Source organism: Monodelphis domestica, chromosome 6 (assembly GCF_027887165.1).
Source record: "Monodelphis domestica isolate mMonDom1 chromosome 6, mMonDom1.pri, whole genome shotgun sequence".
Taxonomy (NCBI): Eukaryota; Metazoa; Chordata; class Mammalia; order Didelphimorphia; family Didelphidae; genus Monodelphis; species Monodelphis domestica.
Window position 1 is genome coordinate 247,019,614 of NC_077232.1, and position 21,884 is coordinate 247,041,497.

At 36.8% G+C, this 21,884-nt stretch overlaps 1 protein-coding gene across 4 annotated transcripts in view; it reads left to right on the forward strand.

The window, feature by feature from the left end:
- Window positions 1–19,351, forward strand: part of ZGRF1 (zinc finger GRF-type containing 1) — a 102,915-nt gene extending 83,564 nt beyond the window's left edge. For 2 of the 4 annotated variants that reach the window (XM_056803059.1, XM_056803060.1), the window contains exons 23-29: window positions 1,076–1,223; window positions 4,744–4,871; window positions 7,103–7,226; window positions 13,996–14,172; window positions 14,299–14,433; window positions 15,197–15,458; window positions 15,681–19,351. In XM_056803059.1, the coding sequence (XP_056659037.1) occupies window positions 1,076–1,223; window positions 4,744–4,871; window positions 7,103–7,226; window positions 13,996–14,172; window positions 14,299–14,433; window positions 15,197–15,458; window positions 15,681–15,826 (1,120 nt within the window). In that variant the 3' untranslated portion in view covers window positions 15,827–19,351. The remainder of the gene's footprint in view (window positions 1–1,075; window positions 1,224–4,743; window positions 4,872–7,102; window positions 7,227–13,995; window positions 14,173–14,298; window positions 14,434–15,196; window positions 15,459–15,680) is intronic. The other 2 variants (XM_056803061.1, XM_056803062.1) reach the window with 2 other exon arrangements.
- The last annotated feature ends 2,533 nt before the right edge of the window (window positions 19,352–21,884 follow it).

Below are 21,884 nucleotides of genomic sequence, written 5' to 3' on the forward strand. Positions count from 1 at the left end.
CTAATCTCTCTGATAGTTTTCACATTCTTTAAGATACTGTTCCTTTCCCCAAACTTTTTTTTCCCTGTAAGATTTTACTCAGTTTTGTTAGCTAAATTATTTTTAAATGTAAGGGTTTTTTTGGTCTGATGGAATATAATATTCCAAGCTTTCCACTCCTTAACAATTGTGGCTGCTCAATTGTATTTGATTCTTATTGTGGTTCCTTGATACTTGAATTAGTTCTTACTGATTATTCTTATTATTTTTTCTTTGATCTGAAAGCTCTGGATTTTGGCTATAATGTTTCTGGGAGTTTTTTTCTTGATTTCTTTTCCAAGTCATTTGTTTTTGATGTGAGATTCCTTACATTTCCTTTTATTTGGAGAGGAGTTTCTTTCAACTTTGTTTTAATATTTCTTGTTGTCCCATAGAATCATTGGTTTCTCTTTGCTCCATTCTAATTTTCTGGAAATTTTTATGTAGGCAAGGTTTTATACCTCTTATGCCAACTGGTTAATACCTCCTTTTTTGTTTTTTTGGTTAATTCCTTTTCCAATTCTTTTTTTCCATAACTCATTTCTTTTATGTGTTTTTCTTCTAGCACTCTTATTTAATTTGGAAGTTTCTGCCATGGTTATTTTTCTTTAAGTTTCAGACTGGACTAGAAGTAAGAACCAGGTGCTCACTCTACTCGTGAGACTTAAGTCACACAGTTTCTGTCTGCTTCTGAACTTGTTCCTGAGTATATATCCTCAGGCCTATAACCACTCCTTGTGCCACTCCTGAGGGCAGATTCTCAGTCCCTCCTAACTCTTATTACCTGGAGCTAGACAGTGTAAAAAATAATGTTGGAAACTAATTAGATACTTTGTTAGATGATTTACAAAGTATTCTCAGTTGTAGTAATGAGGTGAAGCTCAGATATGAGTTTCCCTGAGGTCTCAGCACAAGGAAGTGCTCTGGAGTCTCTCTATAAATAAAAATACCCTGGAAAGGCAAGCAATGTCTGTATCATTGATATCTGTACTTAAGAAACTTGATAAAAGCTATATCAATTCAGTTGATCTCTTGTGATGTTCTTTTTCTCCTTAAGTTTGCATGCTGGCTTAGGAAATGAAAATGAACAATTAAAGGAACTACATGCGCTAATGAAAGAAGACCTGACACCTGTAGAAAAAATCTATGTGAGAAAAAGTATCGAACAGCATAAATTGGGCACCAATAGAGCTTTGCTGCACCAGGTACCAATCAATCAAAAAGCACTTATTAAGGGGTTACTGTGTGGTAGACAGTAGGTGGAAGCTTCAGGAGCAAATTAAGCTTCATGTCAGAAAAATTTATTCATAATTTGTGCTCTTTAAAGGTGGAATGGGGCCTCTGGAGGTAATGAGTTTCCCTTTCTTAGACATCTTCAAGCAGAGATTGAAACCATTTGTCAATATATTAGAATGGAAATTCCTTTTAAGTGTAGGTTGAAAAATGGATTGCTGAGGTCCCTTTCCGATTTAAGATTCTGTAATAGTTAAAGGAATTGTGCAGGATTGAAGAGTACAGGGGATAAGGAAGGGTTTGTAATAGGGAATGGAGAAGTTGAAGGGATAGAGGGAATATGGATGCTGGCGAAGTAAAAGGAGAGATACCCCCTGCTGAGAGGCTATCTTTGAAAAATGGGGTTCCCAAGAAATGAATATGCCACTTTTGATAGCCTGAGGGCATGTCTTCTCTATTGATTGATATTGACTATACACCCGAGCAGGACCCTCCTGAGGAACAAGCCTCCCCCCAACCAAGGTTACCCGGCAGGGGTCCAATAAGTACCATTTATGGTTGAATGGCTGTCCTTAGGTTCGGCTCCATGTCCCCCTGAAATGATAGTCCTCTTATCTGACTGAGGGTTATTTAACTCAAGATGAATTTAATAACAAGTTTGAATTGGGAAGGAATCAGGGTAAAGGGAATAGGGATTGCCCTATACCTTTCATAGGTGAGGTTTGAGTCTCTCTCAGCTTTTGAGCTGAAGCCAGGCCTCGCAGGCTTGTGGAGGGTTTCTTTTATCCCTGTCAATGCTAATCTATGCTAGCTTTCTTAAGTTCAAAGTCTTTAGCAGTAGACAGCAAGAGGGAAAAGAGTATCTGATCTTCAGAGCTGATTGGGCCTGTCTCTTCAGGCTAACGCTCCTAAAGACCAGCCTTACAGTTCAAACCACTCCCCTTAAATCCCTTTGGTTCAATGACACGATCTCAGGAATCTGAGCTGTGATACAGCACACAGTTGGGAATAATCCAGGAATAGAGATACTTCTATCCAGAGACAGGGAGAGAGCGCTCCTTCCAGTCCAAGGGCCATGAAAGACTGTCCTTGAGAGCAACTGACACTTTCCAACTCACCCCTCCCCCCACCAACTGTCATCGCTGTCCATTAATCTTCACTTTAACATTCCAACTGCTGTTTGCTCCACCTTAGTGGCAGAAAATCCAAAGCTTGATTCAGTTTTCCTTTCTACAATCATCCCCATTTTTGTTGTGACCTTCCCAAGGTCACTTATATGTATTATACTTAACCAAGCTACTAAATCTACTTTCTAACTACTCCCCCCAAATTAATAAACTTCCCTCAATTACTCTATCACTATTCTATACTAATCTTATCTAATCTAAGGAATTTTATGCAGGAAAGTTTTGGGTAAGGGTAGTTTTGGGGTTTTACAATAAATTCAGTACAATAAATGTTTGAACAAAACCATTTGAATCATAAAAATAAAAAAATTTGAATCATAATGCTAATACTACTTACTCTTGCTAAGTTAAACTAATACAAACAGTTTTCCTACTTTATTTATCTATAATTATTTGCAAACTATTTTATCTATATATGTTTCCATTAAACACAATTTCAGCATCAGCTTTACAATAAACAATTAAAAGTTTATTATCTATCTGCAAATGCAGCTTAAATCCATTCCTAAGTATAACTATCTATGCTATGATTAACTTAATCCTTATCTATTCCCTAGTTATTATAACTGTTCTCTAAGTCCCTAGTCTAATCTATAACCTAATCTTATATACAATGTATATACATGCTATGCAATATATTTACAGACTCTATCACTATGTTACTAACCTAATTATAGTATATACATTATTTGCAGAGATTATTTACTTGTGATACAATAATATACATTATTCCCGCATCCTGATATTAGTTAAATAGAAATATCTATTGATCTTTTTAGTTGCCTAAAATCTTATCGAACTAACTATATACATACCTACATTTTGCATAAATGCAATTTCAGACATTAATTTATTTACACTAGGTGTCCCAATATATGTCAGTTTGTGATTTTGTGTTTTGTGCCTAATAGTGTATTGAATAGATACTTATCAAGTTTCTTCAGATTTCCACTTCTCATGTTGACTGATGGCTCTCTTCTTTCTTCCAAGTTATGTAGTGTTGCATGCTGTTTCCTTAATGTGTGAAGTTAATTTTGTTTTATTCTTTCGCTGTACTCAGTCTTACACATAAGTACCGTTTTCTGTCTGTCCTCTTCTTGTATAAATAAATTTACAGCATTCAGAGTCTTAGCTGTCCATTTCAGCTTTTTCTCTTTGTTTCTTCTTTCTGGCAGCTTTTCTTGATGCTATTCCTCTGGGATGCTTTAAAATCTTTTCCTCTGGGCTGGAAAGTTGTCTTCTCGCTGTGGCATGCTTGACTGCTGGGATCTCGTTGTCTCGAACACTATGTGAAACTGTTCTTTCTTTGTGGTGTACTTTTTATGTTAATCAGTTTTTGTTTTCATTTCTCAGCACTATCATTTGTTTAGCTGTCTTCTTCTATGTCTGTTACAGTGATGTTGGATTTTTCTGGTTTTATGTGGGAACAATGGAACCATGAGTCTTTTCCAGCAATTTTTATAGCTGTCGGAGTAGTGAGCAATACTTTGTGTGGTCCAGGCCATTTTATGTCCATAGCCAATTTTTTATTGAAATTTTTTATGTATACTTTGTCTCCTGGTTTGATGTTGTGCAAATTGTAATCCAGGAGTACTGTTTGTTGTATCAAGTTGATGTTGTGCAACTCTGCTACTCTTGTTTGTAAAACCTGTATATATTTTGTTAATTGACAGTCTCCACCTATCATTGCAATGTAAGCTGGTTTACAAGTCCTTCCTTGCCAAATTGCGTGTCCAAAACTTGATTCAATTTTCCTTTCCACATGTTAAATTCACAAATTATCCTTCTTTTCCTGAAAAGTAAATATAAATTTAAGCAGGATTTTCTCCTGCCCCCTTTCATTATTCAATATTGGTCTATAATCAAGTACAACTTGTTATGTTAAAAGTTCATGCAATTAACTGTTCAAATTATAAATAAAGGCTAATTCATGAACTTAACTACTCTTCCCGATTGAAAACTTAATCCTAGGGAGTAGTATTCAGCTACATTTTGAAAAGCAAAAACATTCATAATATGCCATATTTGGTATTTTTAGTGTTATTTAAAAACCTAAGCATTTTGTATTCCTATTCTTATTAATAGTCATAGGAATTAAATAGCAAAGAGCCCTATTTTTTTCCAGTCAAAATAGAAACACTGGGAACTTTAGTGAGCTGGTTGAGATTTCAGCCCGGCGTTAACCATTCTTTTAGATAAGAACTCTGATTCTGTCTTAAAGTCTACTTTTTTGGTAGCCCTTTAGTGATGCTTAGTAGCTATTAATACTTTCTAACTAATAATGGAATCATTTTTTAAAATATAGGTACAAGTAGTTGGAATTACGTGTGCAGCCTGCCCATTTCCATGCATGAATAGTCTTAAATTTCCTATTGTCTTATTGGATGAATGCAGTCAGATGACAGAACCTGCTTCACTCTTGCCCATTGCAAGGTAATTAAAAACTTTTTGTTTTAAAAAAAAGTGCTTTCAGATTCCATAATCATAAAGATTCTTAGCAATTCAAATCTCATTAGCTAACTATTTTTAAGAGGAAAACAGTAAAGAAAATAATATTTTTTTTAATGAAAGAAAGAAAAACTTTCCTCTTCCTTAGAGGCTGGTCTAGATGAATTTTATGAACTATTCTCTAGGTCTAATTTTCTGGGAAGTCTCTCATTTTTACAAATGAGTAGAGGATTTCTCACATAGACAGGTTTCCACTGAAGTACAAGAAAAGAAAGCAGCACCTTAGAGTGCACTGAGTATTGCCTCTCAAGGTAGAGGACCCACCTTCAAATCCCTCCTGACACTCCCTACCTGTGCTTTCTTTGGGAAATTACTTACCTTCCCTGGGCCTCAGTTTCTTCCTTTTCTAAAGGGAAGGGGTTGAACTAGATGATCTCTAAGGTTCTTTCCCCATATCTATCATCATTGGTCATCAGTGGTTCTGAGGATTCCCCTTCACTAAGAAGATCTCCTGCCATTCCACAACTTTAACCTTATTCTGGTTTGGAGACTCTAGAACAATAGTTCTCACCTTTTTATATGTCATAGACCCCTTGGAAAGTCTAGAAAAGCTAATGAACCTCTTCTCAGAATAACCTTTTCAAAAGCATAAAACAAAATCTATAGGAGTACAAAGGAAGTCAAATTATATTGAGATACAGCTATCAAAATATTAAAAAGACAAGCTCATGGACTTCTAGTTAAGAACTCCTACATTAGAACAAGGAAAAACAACTTGATGGTAAATGGTCATAAACTTAATTATAGATTATATAATATGTAGCATATATTATATATATATATTGTAAATCTTGAAATCTCTCAGACTTGTGAATGTTAAAAATTTCCCCATCGGGGAATTCTTAATAGGAACAAATTCCCTACTGAGAAACATTCTCCATTTTGATGTGAGAACTCGCCAGGATCAGAAATGGGAGGACCTCTACTCCAAACATACTTAAGACTGCTTTAGGGAAAAAAAACTCCTTGCTAAACAATGAAAGTACTTGGACCCATGCTTATGGTGGGGCAAGGAGTTCTTTGAGCCAGGCCTGCTTTTAGAATTGATACAATGAGATGCTAGGTACCTAAAAGGATCGGGCAAGTTTTGTCTTAATGAGATTAGTTGACTCAGCTGTGTTTTCACTGGTTCAGACTTACTGAGGAGATTTGTCGACTTAGCAGGAATTCAGATGGGCAGTCCTTTGAAAAGCATCTACAGTGATTGGTAGATGTAGGGACTTAGGGGAGGTGACATGGGAGAAAAACCACTATATAAGAAAAAGCAGAATCTCTTGAGAGATATATCCTTTTGGAGAAAGCCTTTTGGAGGATCTCTGATGAGGACCACTTGGGAAGAATCTCTTGAGAGAGGCCTTTTGGAACAGGCTCTGGCTGGAAGGCTCTCTGGTGAAGTCAGCTGAGATGGAGCTGGCCTGATGTCACTAGAATCCTTGTTTAGTCAGACCTTGTGGTGAGTGTTAAAAAACTGACTGATTTCTCTCTTAAGACTCAGGTCTAGGCCATATTGGCTTGAGGCCCTTCATACTTATTCCTTTCTTACTCTCTCTCTCTTTCTTTGATTACTCATTGTATTGTTAATTAAAATCTCTATAAAACTCAATTGACTTGGGTATTTGAATAATTGGGAATATTTCCCTGGTGACCACCTTATATTTGATTTAAAACCCAAGACACTGTAGTGAAACATATTTCTGCAGTCAAATTTACTCACCCTCTCTTATATCTATCACAATTTATATCTTCCACCATTTTAACTCACTACAGTTTAAGACCTCAACCATTTTAAATCTCACGATATACAGCAGGCAGAAACTGAGGCCCAGGAAAAGTAATTTCCCATATATGTGGGAATTTATTTACATTACACACACACACACACACACACACACACACACACACACACACACACACACACACTTCCCCAAATTGTCTAAAGAAAAGACAATCTTTTTATAAATTATTTCATGTAGTGGTGAGTAGATGAGGGGATATGTGTGTGGATCCTAAGCAAGCCAAATCAGTTGGAGCTTCAAGGATTTAGAACTAAACAACGTTGAAGTATTTCTTCCTTTCATTGCCTGAATTTGTTTTAGACAGATATGGTATCAGTCACCTTGATTTAGGTTTTATGAATTTAAAATTTTTTCTTTTAGGTTTGATTGTGAAAAGCTGGTTCTTGTTGGAGACCCCAAGCAGCTACCTCCTACTATTCAGGGTTCCGAAAGTGCTCATGACAATGGACTAGAACAAACTCTCTTTGACCGGCTTTGCTTAATGGTATGTAAAGTTCTCATTGTCCACAGTAATTTTATTGCAAGCTTTTGGACATGTGAAAGGAATTTGTATTTGGGAAAACAGAATATCTACGAGTGAAAAAGCACACTTAAAATGTAATATGAGTGCAGATTCAGATAATGAAAACTAAATGCTTAAAGTCAGCTCAGAATATAGCAGAACCACAGTTGGGTGGCCCATATTTTAATAACAACAGTAAACTCTTATAAGAAAACGCTTCATTATACCAGTACCTATCATCTGAAGAGTGCATTATTCTTGTTCACTAACATTTGAGCTACCATAGATTTCTCCTGTTTAAATTGAAGCACATAATATTTTAAGTAGAGAGTGTATTTCATTTGAAAATTTTTTTGATCCAATAGGAACTTTAATTGCAGTGTATCTTAATAAATAAATGTTTTAGTTGATCATTTAAATTCTTTTCTACAAATGAATTGCCAATACAACTTGTCTTTTTTTTCCCCTAAACCTAGTACAATGCCTTACACATAAATGTTCATTGAATGAAAGAAGTTTAACCAAATTTGCCTAGTGGCAAATTATGGTTTCTACAGTAAATAGTATTTTGGAGTTATTTTTACAAATAATTGGGTGCTGTATTGATAGGAAATATAAGCCTACCTTAACCACAACAGGAGAGGAATTCCCTTCCTCAGGAGCACAAGTGTCAGATCCAGGAGCCCTAGTTGTAGCCCTAATCAGAGATTCTTGGATCTAAGAGTCACTTCCATTGGAGCTGCTGTCAGTGACACTGATCTAGATGGAAAGAGTTTTCCTCCAGGTGAAATAGGAGCCCTCACTTTTTCTGCAGAAGACAGAGTGTGGCAACTATGCCAACTGTTCCATCCCATCCAGGAGGGGTGGCTGTGCCTTAAAATGCAATTTCAGCTCTGGTCCACTTCCATGAGCTTAGGGGAGGTATGAGTGCTCCAGCTCCTTACCCATCCAGGTGCTTTAGAAAGAGGCCCAGAAGAAGGACTGTCACCATGATCATGAGATGAGGCCTTATTGGCAGGCCTTTGGTCCCAGACCAGAGACTGGGGAGAGATCTAAACAAAGACCAGAGGCCTTTGCAATGGCACAAGCAGTGAAACCTTTAGGTAGGAATAGGGAAAGAGAGAGAGATGGGATACGGAGGATCCCCATCAGGGAATTGGGCAATATATCTGTGGGCATTGACTGAAGGTAAGACTCAATCAAGCTATCAAGGGGCTGGTAGTGACTGTTCTACTCACTAGGATTTCAGTGGGATTCTGCATGGTGGGGAAGAGAAACAGAAGCCCTCTGAATACTCTCAGCCAGTAATGTTGTCAGGCCAAGAAATGGGGTGGGAGAGGCCCCTCATCAGCATTCAGAGTCAGGAAGGACCCCAGCCTGGGGCAGAGCTCTGCAGCCAGCTAGGAAGTCTCCTCAAACTGCGTCACAAGTCACCACTACAGGATGGAGCCCAGGTTACAGAATGGAGCCTGATAAATGTCAGAGGAGCACATAGCAATTCATATTGCTACTAAAGACCCTTCACAATGCTTGCTGAATACTTCATGGGATGCTGGATGGGCTGCTGAACTCTGAGTCAGGAAGATAAGTTTGAAATCTGTCTCCCAAACTTACTCCTATTTGACCCTGAGCAAGTTTGCCTTTCTGGGTTGCTTTTTCTCGTCTGTGAGATCAGGATGTTGGACTTCAGAACCTTTAAGGTCCCTTCCAGTTCTCAGTGCTCCAGGATTGATTGATTGATTAGGATGTATGGGTGTGGTGTATGTGTATGTGTATATATATGCATATACATATTTTTAAAGTTTTTAAACATACCAGTCGTGTAGTAGTCATCATAATAGCAGAATATTAAAAGAATGATGGGTCAAAAGAGGAGACCATCCAGGCAAACTTTGGGATACCTATAGTGGTGTGCCAAGCATTGCTCTATGGAAGAGAATTGTACCTTCCATGTCTACAACCTCTATTGCATAAATTATCCATGAATTTATCTAAACCTTTCTTCAGCCTCTTTATTTCCATCTTGTATCACTTCTTGTGATAATGAATTACATAAGTTTGTTGACTGTATAAAATAGTCCTTTTATGTGCCCCCAAATTACTTCTGAACTTCAGGTATTATTCTCTAATTGGTGACTCTCTTCCCATGTCCTCCTTGATTTTATATACTTGAACTATATCCCTTCTTAGTCTTTATCTTTCTAGAGTTGAATCCTAATTTTTCAGTTTTGTATAGAAATCTTCTCTAACCTTTTGATTACTTTTTGTTGCCCCATCCCTGTTAGTCAACACTATCCAGTCATCATTTATTAATTGCTTATTTTCTTAGGTTTGAGTGAGATACAAAGATAAATAAAACATGGTTCCTGTCCTCAAGGAACTTAGCTATCCAGTAGAAGAAATAAGACATAGATATAAATAGTTATTACTACAAAAAGGAAACTAGTAAGAGATTTACAAGGAAAGTACAGAGAAGAGATGCTTTTCAGCTTGAGAAATCAGGAAAGTTTTCATGGAAGAGATCATATTTAAGAAGGCACTTGAAGAATGGGGAGATTTTTAACAGATAGAGATCAGCTATTAAAGTGGAGGTCTAGGCATAGACAACTTGCTTTTAATTTTAAAACTTATCTGCTGTATAATTGAAAATCTGTTACCCTAAAAAAGAACTACATATCCTGAGAGCCCTCTGACTTCCTGTCATTACATACTTCCTGTAGACAGGGAATAAATATCCAGAGGTCAGTACTGCTCCTCCTCTTTTTGGCATGATGCAGCCATCACTGGTTATGGTGGTAAGGTGGGGATTTTGAAAATGATTAACCAGCCATGGGCATGTGGTTTTTATTTTGTATCCTCTTTATTCCTTTTTAATGATCATTTAATAAACCTCATATAATATAATATTTTTATTATTAAGATTTCATTTTACTTTTTACATTGCTTAATAGTCTTTTGAAATCTTAGTTTATATGCATTGATATTTGAATTCCTTAAAAAGCATCATATCACTGGAAATGTAAATACTTCATTGTGTAACTTCCTGAATAGTTATAAATTATCAAACAAAAACAATCCTGCGATCAGTCCTTAAAGGACCCCAGTATTAACATTTCTCTACCCCAAGAAGTATACATTTAATCCTATCCCTTATTTCTAATCTTTAAGCCATTTATTTATGACTTTGTGGAATGGAATAGAATGAGTTAACATAAAATCTCACAGTAGGTTTGGTTTTCAGCAGCCTTTAAGATGGAACTTTTGTCAAAGGCTTTTTGACACACTAAGCAGTATCTTCTGATTCCCATGTATCCCTCAAAGAAATATAGGGATGACTTTTCTCTTTTAGAAACTATTGCCTTTTCTTCCCCCCAGTAGGTTATGCTTACTTAGATGTTCATTAGCCCTATACTTGTTGTTTTAAAAAAATTTTTTTTTAATTTTATTTGGTCAATTTCAAACATTATTCCTTGGTTAAAAAATAATATTCTATTCCTCCCTCCCCTCCCCCATCCCTCCCATAGCCCACGCGCAATTCCACTGGGTATTACATGTGTCCTTGATCAGAACCCATTTCCATGTTGTTGGTGTTTGCACTAGAATGTTCATTTAGGATCTATATCCACAACCATATCCCCTTGACCCATGTATTCAAGCAGTTATTTTTCTTCTGTGTTTCTACTCCCACAGTTTTTCTTCTGAATATGGATAGTGGTTTTTCTCATAGATCCCTCTAGTGTGAGATTTAAAATGGTTGAGGTCTTAAACTGTAGTGATTAAAATAGTGGAAGATATAAATTGTGATAGATATAAGAGAGGGTGAGTAAATTTGACCGCAGAAATATGTTTCACTACAGTGTCTTGGGTTTTAAAAATCAAATATAAGGTGGTCGCCAGGGAAATATTCCCAATTATTCAAATACCCAAGTCAATTGGGTTTTATAGAGATTTTAATTAACAATACAATGAGTAATCAAAGAAAGAGAGAGAGAGAGTAAGAAAGGAATAAGTATGAAGGGCCTCAAGCCAATATGGCCTAGACCTGAGTCTTAAAAGAGAAATCTGTCAGTTTTTTAACACTCACCACAAGGTCTGACTAAACAAGGATTCTAGTAACACCAGGCCAGCATCCTTCCTCAAAGAGTCTTCCAGCGCAGAGATTGTTTCAAAGGGCCTCTCTCAAGAACCTCCAGAGCTCCTACCCCAGAGGGACAGAGCCCCTCAGAGGAGCTCCTCAAGGAGCTCTCCTTCAGAATGAGAATCAGAAATCGAGAACCCCTTCTTCTTGCTCTTCTCTGAGCTCTTATTTTTAAGGGCAAAATCTCCTCTGTCACCTCCCCTAAGTCCTTACATCTACCAATCACTGTAGATGTTTCTAAAGGACTGCCCATTCTTAGTCCACACCTAAGAAGGTGTGGATTTTTGAGTAATTCACACCAGGAAAGCTCTGAGTAAGTTTTCCAGTTCTTTGTTCCTTGTAAATTCACAAGTTGCTTCGCCTTTATAGGTACTTAGCTTAAGAATAGTATGGGTTTAAGTACTTTTCATTGTTCAGAAAAGAGTTTACAACTTTATCTTCCCCTAGGGCAGACCCAAGTAGGTAAAGTAGAATTCTCACATTCCTGCTTTAAGTAGAGTTCACTGCCCAAATGGGGAATGGTCTTAATCCAATCTTATAAAGTAGGGTCTGGGAAATTTTAAGGTTTACACTGGGTTGTTCAGAAACACTGCATTGCCACTAATGGTGAAGTCCATTATATTCGATTGTAACACAGTGTATCAGTCTCTGTGTACAATGTTCTCCTGATTCTGCTCCTTTCACTCTGCATCAATTCCTGGAGATTGTTCCAGTCTCCATGGAATTCCTCCACTTTATTATTCCTTTGAGCACAATAGTATTCCATCCCCAACATATACCACAATTTGTTTAGCCATTCCTCAATTGAAGGGCATTCCCTTATTTTCCAATTTTTTGCCACCACAAAAAGCACAGCAGAGTACATGTCTTTTTCCTTATTATCTCTTTGGGGTACAAACCCAGCAGTGCTATGGCTGAATCAAAGGGAAGACAGTCTTTTATCACCCTTTGGGTATAGTTCCAAATTGCCCTCCAGAATGGTTGGATCAATTCACAACTCCACCAGCAATGAATTAATGTCCCTACTTTGCCACATCCCCTCCAGCATTCATTACTTTCCTTTGCTGTCATGTTAGCCAATCTGCTAGGTGTGAAGTGATACCTCAGTTGTTTTGATTTGCATCTCTCTGATTATAAGAGATTTAGAATACTTTTTCATGTGCTTTTTAATGGTTTTGATTTCTTTAACTGAAAATTGCCTATTCATGTCCCTTGCCCATTTGTCAATTGGAGAATGGCTTGATATTTTGTACAATTGATTTAGCTCTTTGTAAATCTGAATAATTAGACCTTTGTCAGAGGTTTTTGTTATGAAGATTATTTCCCAATTTGTTGCTTCCCTTCTAATTTTGGCTGCATTGGTTTTGTTTGTACAAAAATTTTTTAATTTGATGTAATAAAAATTATATATTTTATTTTTGTGACTCTTTCTAAGTCTTGCTTGGTTTTAAAATCTTTCCCTTCCCAAAGGTCTGACATGTATACTATTCTGTGTTCACATAATTTACTTATAGTTTCCTTCAAGTCATTCACCCATTCTGAATTTATCTTGGTGTAGGGTGTGAGAGGTTGATCCAAACCTAATCTCTCCCACACTGTCTTCCAATTTTCCCAGCAGTTTTTATCAAATAATGAATTTTTGTCCCCAAAACTGGGATCTTTGGGCTTGTCATAGACTGTCTTGCTGAGGTCACTTACCCCAAGTCTATTCCACTGATCCTCCTTTCTGTCTCTTAGCCAGTACCATATTGTTTTGATGACAACTGCTTTATAGTATAGTTTGAGATCTGGGACTGCAAGGCCACCTTCCTTTGCATTTTTTTTTCATGATTTCCTTGGATATCCTTGATTTTTTGTTCTTCCAAATGAACTTTGTTATGATGTTTTCTAATTCAGTAAAAAAGTTTTTGGGTAGTTCAATGGGTATAAATAAGTAAATAAGTTTGGGTAGGATTATAATTTTTATTATGTTAGCTCGTCCTACCCATGAGCAGTTAATGTTTTTCCCTATACTTGTTAAAACAGAATATTTTTAAAGCTCTTCAAAATGCTTTAGTTTTATTTCAGAACTATTTTCAAATAGATCTTTAAGAGTATGTAAGGCAAAAAGAATCCAACTATATTTCTAAAAATAATGGTGTTTTTAAGTCTAAAACAATTGGAATGAATCTTGATTTTTTGATCTGTCAAAATAATTGACCTCCAGCAGTATCATTATGGAAAAACTACCCTTCCTTAAACTGAAAAAGAAAATTATTGACTAAATAACCAACAGCATGCTCTGTTCTTCGTAATTTTTTTCCTAAAGATCTCTATTCAAATTTTGACCTAGGCTAACTTCCGTCCACATATGAAAATAACCTCAGACAGCATTTACTGGATAATTCGTCCAAAACAAACATTTGATTTCTGTAGTTTGGCAGCACATCTGTGTATTATAGAAATATTTTCAGTTAACATCTTTGATTTTAATTATTTAGTCATTGACATTATTTAGCTAGCACACCTGAAAACCTTAAAATTCTCTCAAACATTATTGTTCCCTTTAACTGGAAAAAGGAAGTATTTTGATTTTTTTTAACTATCTTGTTTTTCCATACTTCAACTCCGTAGGGTCACAAAGCAATTCTGCTGAGGACTCAATACCGTTGTCACCCTGCTATTAGTGCTATAGCAAATGATCTCTTCTATGAGGGAAATTTAATAAATGGCATTTCAGAAACAGAAAGGAGCCCATTACTGGAATGGTTACCAACTCTGTGTTTCTATAACGTCAAAGGAATTGAACAGGTAAATAGTCATTTTAATTTATACCAGAGACTAGGTTTTAAAGCTTCATTTATCCCCACAAAATTGTGCTTATAAAGTTTGTTGGCCTTTCATGGAGAGTAATTTAAGACCTTTTTCCCATTCCAGATTGAAAGGGATAACAGCTTCCATAATGTGGCAGAAGCTGCTTTTACGCTCAAGCTTATTCAATCACTGATTGCAAGCGGAATAGAAGGATCCATGATTGGGGTGATAACATTATACAAATCACAGATGTACAAGGTTTGTGTTACACTTGTAGCCACATGTGACTATAAAATCTTGCTATTTGGAATTTATATTTTAGACCAATTTTCTTTCTTCATTTTTTAAAGTCCAATGTTACTTATAGGATCATAACTAAAATGTTCTGGTTTTGGTCTGCATGGTCTGGCTTTTTGTCTCTTTAATTAAATATAAGTCTAACAAGGTTTAATTAAATTCATTTTACAGCTGTTACAAAAAGAATGCAAATAAACAAATTAGAGGGGAGAGAGTATGGTGCATGCTTTGTGTTTTGAAACAGATGGTATTGAATTTGTTTTCAAAAATGGGCTTTCATTATTACATCTCAACATCAAATCAAAGATAAACAGTACATATTAATGTATACATGTTGAAATACTTTTTAAAAATATGTTTTTATTTATAGTGTGTCCATCCACCAAAAATTTGTACATCCAGAAAAATTATATTATCAATGAATGAATGATTAGTTCTAATTTTGTTTTGGAATTAGTATTGTTGGCCCAGGTAATAATTTAAATGCAATCTAGCCAGATAAATTAGGCTGCAAAGAATTAGAAATTGTCCATCACTGGCTAGGTAAAACAAAAATTTGTGCTTGAATACTTGCACCCAGTGGCCATAGGGTTTTGTGGCCTGTACACAAGCAGTACATAGGCCAAATGTGAGCAGAGTTCTTCCAGATCCCAACCAAAGACATCAAAGAGTTGTCCACAAAACAGGCCCTTTTAATGTATAATTGGTCTTCTCTCTTCTGTAGCTTTGCACTCTCTTCAGCACTGTGCATTGTGACCACCCCAGCCTCAAAGTTGTCCAGGTGTCCACTGTCGATGCCTTTCAGGGTGCAGAGAAGGAGATCATCATCCTGTCCTGTGTGAGGACACGACAAGTTGGATTCATTGACTCAGAAAAGAGAATGAACGTTGCCCTGACCAGAGGGAAAAGACACTTGTTGATTGTGGGGAATTTGGACTGTTTGAAGAAGAACAGGCTATGGGGTCGGGTGATCCAGCACTGTGAAGGTAAAGTGAGAATATGAAAATGCCAATATCTAATTAAAACTTGTTTTCAGGAAGATTTTTCTTTCCTGGAAAAAACTGCAGTAGTATGTTTTTAACATGATTCAGACATAATTATAACTTACCTTCATTTTCTCCTAAACACTGAAGTTGGTTTCACCAACATAGGTAGTTCTGTCTTCTATGAAGTAAAGACCAATGTCCTGTGCTTTTTTATTTTTTCAGGAAGAAAGAATGGATTACAACATTCAAGTCAGTGTGAGCCAGATCTGAACCTCTTTCTTAAAAGTTATTTGGAGAAAAAGGCAGAAGAAAAAAGTCAAAAAGAGAAATCTAAAACCAAACCTTTTCCACAAAAAGACATGATGTAAATAGTCTGTATGTAAATTAGAAGGCATTTTATAAAAATTTTTCATTATTTAAAAATTTGAGGTCCAAGAAATATTGTTACTCTGCTCTCCTTATCTTTCCCACACTGCTTGTCATAGTACCTTTACATGAGTGGCAAATGTAAATAAATAAGCACATGTAAATAAACACATCAACAATGGTTTCACCTAAAGAAATACAAATTATTTGCTGTCAGGTAAATGTGTGTCGGGGTCTGGAATAGAATATAAAATGCTTTTTGAGGTTTTGATGTTTCTTAAACCATGTGGTCTGTCTCAAAAACTAAAATGTCAGGGGGAAATGGCATAGAGTAGGATCACACAGTTTCTGAAGTAACTGCTTCCAAAGTTGGGGTCCCCCTGATTACCTGTTAGATTGAGGCTTCTTTAAAGTCTGTGCACCCCCTGGTTCTTTCAAGGCTGCCTTTGGGATCTGTATCAAACCCTTTCACAATACTTCCCCTGGGGTAACATATAGGAAGTTGTTACACAGCTGGTATTTCAGGAGATGGGTAATATGGGCTAGCATTTCTCATTACCCTCATTGGCAGGTGTATACCTTATCCTTCACCATTAATCCTAACAAATTGCTCTAAAATATGAATAATGATTTTAAACCATAGGATCATAGATTTAATGCTGGAAAAAACCTTAGAGGTCATTTAATCCACTCCCCATTTTATAGCTGAGAAACAAGACCAAGAAGCCAGAGAGTAGCTAAAACAGAGATTTACAGCACAATTCCTGTAGCCCTCCCCACATTGGCTCTATTTCTGTCTTTTGGACTTATTGTGTACAAAAGGACTCACTTGAAAAGGGCTCGGTGTATTTGTGCCAGTGATTTCACATCAATAGATAATAATTCTGTCCTTGGAGAAGTCTGCGTAGCCTCGGAGCGAGCGCCTCCTCCATGACCGCACTTTGTGGCTTAGACCCGCCATCTCCTCCCTCCAATTTATGGCCACACTGTTGATTCACTCACAGTGACCCAGGATCACCCTTATGGTGTTTGGGAAAATACTGATGTTAGCTTGATGAATGTGTAAGGCAGCAGCTTGTCATCGTTAAGCCTTGCACAACTTCTAAATGCAACCTGGTCAGCCTGATCAATTCTTGGCCCATTTCACTGTCCATCCACAGGACTTGTTCAAGAAGCATATTTATTGATAGGGAGCAGCTAGATGGCTCAGGGGATGGAGAGCCAGGCTGGGAGATGGGAGCGTCTGGCTTCAAATCTGGCCTTAGACACTGACCCTGGGCAAATCCCTTAACCCCCTTGCCTAACCTTTACCACTCTTCTGCCTTGGAACCAACACAGTATGGATTCTAAGACAGAAGGAAATGGTTTAAAAAAAAGATGTGTATCAATGGACTAACTCAATCAGCCACCCCTGTCTATGTGACATAATCCATGCAAATATTCAGGCTTCATCCACTTGGTTTTTCCTGGTGGATTGCTAGGTTAATCTCTTTTGGATATCTGTGAATCTCATTTAGCAGGTGCTGTGGTGTCCTGAGGCTGGATGCAATAAGGAGAATGTCATTTACAACAAACATCAGCCTCTAATCAACCTCACCCTCCATTACCGATTTGTCTCACATAAGGATTCGATACAGAACATTCTTTATGAAGTTGGCAAACACCGTAGGCAAGTATATCCCTGGCTCATGCTCTGTGATCGTGCTGAAAGGAACCTCAACAAAGCTGCCTTGGCAGGTCCACCTGTGGAGGGATTTTCTGTAATAGACAGGAGTGATAGGGCCATTTTAGGGGTCTTGGGATTTTTTTTCCCTAAAAATTGAAAGGGAATTTTATCCATTTCTACTCATTCTTATTCCCACCTGTGACAGCAGATGCTCTCCAAATAAATGGGCTTTTGTGTGTGTGTGTTAAATCATGTCCTTGGCAGGAAAGGAAAAAAGAGTACTCACTAAAACAGAAAAAAAAACTAAACTCACGTATCCCAATGAAATTTATTAAAGGAGATTCTTTCTCACTAAATAAAGCTTCAAGCAAGCTGACAATGAGAATGCAGATCTTTAAGCCAATGTCAAATGAGCTTATGAGAGCTGCTACTCCAAAGATGACTTTCCTTCTTAGATTAAGAAACCCCGGGTCTGACATAGGCCACCAATAATGTTTCACCAAATGTTTTCTCTTTTAATTTTTTTTCTTTAAGTTTTAAGTTTTTTCCCATGGTTACATGACTCTTGTTGTCTCCCTCCCCTCTTCCCTCCCCCCTCCTGGAGTTGACAAGCTATTTCCCTGGGTTATACGTGCATTATCACTCAAATCCTATTTCCATATTATTCATTTTTGTAACAGAGTCATCTACTTCACCAGTTTTCATTTCTAGCAGCTCTAGGACAGGGATTGATGGAGAAGCAGGGCGTTATCGTGCCTCCATTCCTTACTTTAGGATCTTAGACTATGAAGGATCAAAGGAGAGAAGAGGAAGAGGAAGAGAGTCTCAGTTACCCCCATGCTTGATTGTGTGGAACCTGTCCTGGACCTCAGCTGGCCTCTGAGGAACTTGCTTTCCTAGAAACCAGGACCTCGGTCCCAAGAGGAGGCCGAAGAGCCCGGAAAGGACCACACGGCAGAAAAGATGCCGGGTTTGTTCATAGCCTGAATATCTGACAACTCTTCACATCAATCCATCAAACGTTCATTTGTCAAATCCTTTCCATGTCACAGAACCTGCTAGATGTCGGGAATACAAAAAAAAATAGTCCTTGTCGCCAAAGACCTTACCTTTTGTCATGGAAATGGGACACATGAGTGCATATAGAATAAGTACAAGGCAATTAGGGAGGAAGTACAGCTTCAGCTGGGATCAGGAAATACTTTGTGCAGAAGACGCGCCTTCACTGCCTTGAAGTAAGAGGCTCCGAGAAGCAGAAGCGAGGATGGAGAACAGCCCACAATGGATTGGCCATGCAAAGGTATGGAGAAAGGATTTGGAGCGCCATGTGTGAGGAATAGAGCAAGGACTGGTTTGATCAGATTGTAGCGTGTAATATAGCCCAAGACTAACGGGGTAGAGTAAGCCACTGCATAAAGGGATTTAAAAGTCAAGCAGAGTGTCCTGGCTTCAAATCTGGCCTCAAGTGCTTCCTGGCTGTGTGACCCTGCACAAGTCACTTAACCCTTATTACCAACCCCTTAGTGCTCTTCTGTCTTGAAACTGATGATTAGATTAAATAGATTCTAAGACAAAAGGAAAAAAAAAGAAATGAGAAACATGATGAGAACAGATAATGGAGTTATGTGAATTAGGCAGAATAAGGATATTAACATACTCAATGACTACAATGTAAATGGAAAGAATAACAACAAAATTTTCCAAACTAACAGTTTCAAAATTATGATGACCAGGTTTGGCTCAAATAGGGGAAATGAAAAAATACCTCTCGCCTTTGCAGAGATGGCAGTCCATACGTGTGGAATATGACATGATTTTTGTATGTAATTCAAACTATAATAATAAATAAATAATAAAAATCTCAGACCTTTTCAATGTAGTGATTGGTTTTGAGGATTACTTATTTTTTGTTATAAATGTAGCCCAGATAAGCTTGGGGGCATCTTTATCCCAACTCTCAGTCTCAAGCTCCAGAATGATGGTACATAGCCTTATTGGTTTCTATGTCTATCTCAAGTGTGCCAGTGTTATGATTCTCTAATGCCATCCGCTTGAACCCCCATTTTAGTTAGCCTACCTGAAGTAGTTTTTATAAAGGTGTATTTACTGAGGTGGTACTACAAAAGCAGTTGGAAAAGATCCCTTCAAAAGGATGCCAGCAGAAAGTGGGGTTAGTGCTATAAATCCGATCCTTCATCCTTTTACTTATTGTTCTCCCAAATTCAGTCACAAATATTTGATGTAGTTAAATTTCATGCCAATTTAATACAGACTTGGTTTCCACTTTGGAAGACACTATTTTTCCCACTGTTTCATTGCATTAATCTTTTTTCATAATCTTCCATCATACTATTTTGTAAGTAACTTGTCAAATTACTCCTTTACTATGTACTAATTTGCAGAAAAATCTGATCATCAATAAAAGTTCACCAATAGTTGATAATTTCATGCTAATACTTGGAGTGGGTATATTTGATTCTCAAATACAAATGAAATAATTCCAGATAGAATATTGAAAATACCATTGTCATTTCTCCCTTGATCACTTTGTTATTTATGCCTTTTGTTCATGAAAGGTGACAAGTTTATATAAGTGTTGCGATTGGTAATTGCTACAGAGAATCATATCTGTATGTGGCAAAGCTTGCTAGAATATATGAGACTAAAACCAGCAGCTGATTCTATAGTGCCCTGAGCAAACCCCCTAGATGTTGAATGCTGTTTACTCTCACTTAATTGAGAGAAGACAGCTGTGAAATAGCTTTACACTAATCTGATTTTTTTTCTATTAAATAAGGGAAGAACTGGAAATTGGTGATTTACGGGGAGGTTATTGGACTAAATAAAATAATCGTTAACAAAAATTAGCTCGACACTGATTTGAAATGTCTGCTTTGTAATTGATGATGAGTGAAAAGAATGCTTTAATATGAGATGTGTTTTTGTTTTACATAATTAGAATTTGATTATAAGCTAGAAGAAAAAATAATCCCAACTGCACCTCCCTCTTTCCTTTGGTCCTGAAACATTATTAAGTTGTTTGTTTTTTTAACTTCTTTGTTATTTCCCCCATTTACTTTAAACTTACCTCCTTATTCTTCATTTCCCAGACTCTTTTTATACTTCCTGATTTAAGGCAGATCTGGGACTACTAATCAAGACACTGTTTAGGCATCATCTGAAATGCTAAGAAATGAAGGACAAAAGCAAGAAGCAGCATAAATCAAAGCTATTGGAAAGAAGTAGGAGCTGTAGTTGAGGGATTTGAGTATCTCTTTGCTACCAAACTATCTTCTAGGTAAGCAATCAAAGATTGTAGATCTGGAAGGGAAAAGGGAATGTAGAGTCTACTGTGCGTCAGGTACTACACTAAGGGATACAGAAAGAAGCCCTCAAGAAGCTTACAGTCTAACGGGAGAGGCAACAGACATGCAAACAAATATATTCAGAGCAAGCTGTAGACAGGACAAATAGAAAATAATAGAGAAAAGGCACTAGTATTAAGAGGGATTAGAAAAAACTTCCTCTTGAAGGTGGGATTAACTGGCAATCGTTTAACAAAAATTGTTTGCTTGAGTGACGTGGAGAGTTGTCATAAATTCAAACTATTAATGAATTTTAGTATCTTTTCTGCCATGTAGTCCTCACCTAGTGGAGCTATGAAGTCATACAACTATTCTGGCTATCATTTTAGAACTATAAATATGTCTTTGATCCACCACTGGGCATATATCTCAAGGAAGTCAAAGACAGAAATGAAGACCCAGCATACCAGAAAATGGGCATAACTGCTCTTTGTGGTAGAAAAGAACTGAAAGCAAAACTGCTTTTCATTACTTTGGAGATGGCTGAAGAAGTATTGTGCAGGTAAGAAAGGCAGATGTATATGAGGAATTCAGAGAAATGTGTGAAAATTTGTATGAACTATTGTAAAATTAACAGAACGAAGAAAAATAATGACTACCATACTCTAAATGAACAGATCACCAAAAAGGACTCTGAGGAATGGAAAGACCAATGAGACCAAAAAAAAAGGAAAATACTTTCTTTATTAAAGAAGAAAGTTAGGAAACTATTAGGACATATATATATACATATACATATAGTCAAATAGGTCTCTATTGCATGTTTTTGTTTAATCGTGCATTGTCACAAGAAAGTTCAGACAGGGTGATGGTGATAAATACAAGATAAAAACAAGAGGTATAATTAACATTTTTTAAAAATAATAAAACACTATTCTATAATATGCTTTATTCTACTTTGTTCAACTATTATTTTCATATAACAGCACTGCAAAAATGAATAGTCAAAAAATAAGTCAGAAAGGAATCCATTAAAAACCAAATAGATTTGCTCATCGTTGGAAAGCTTCAAGAAAAAAAGTGTACCAC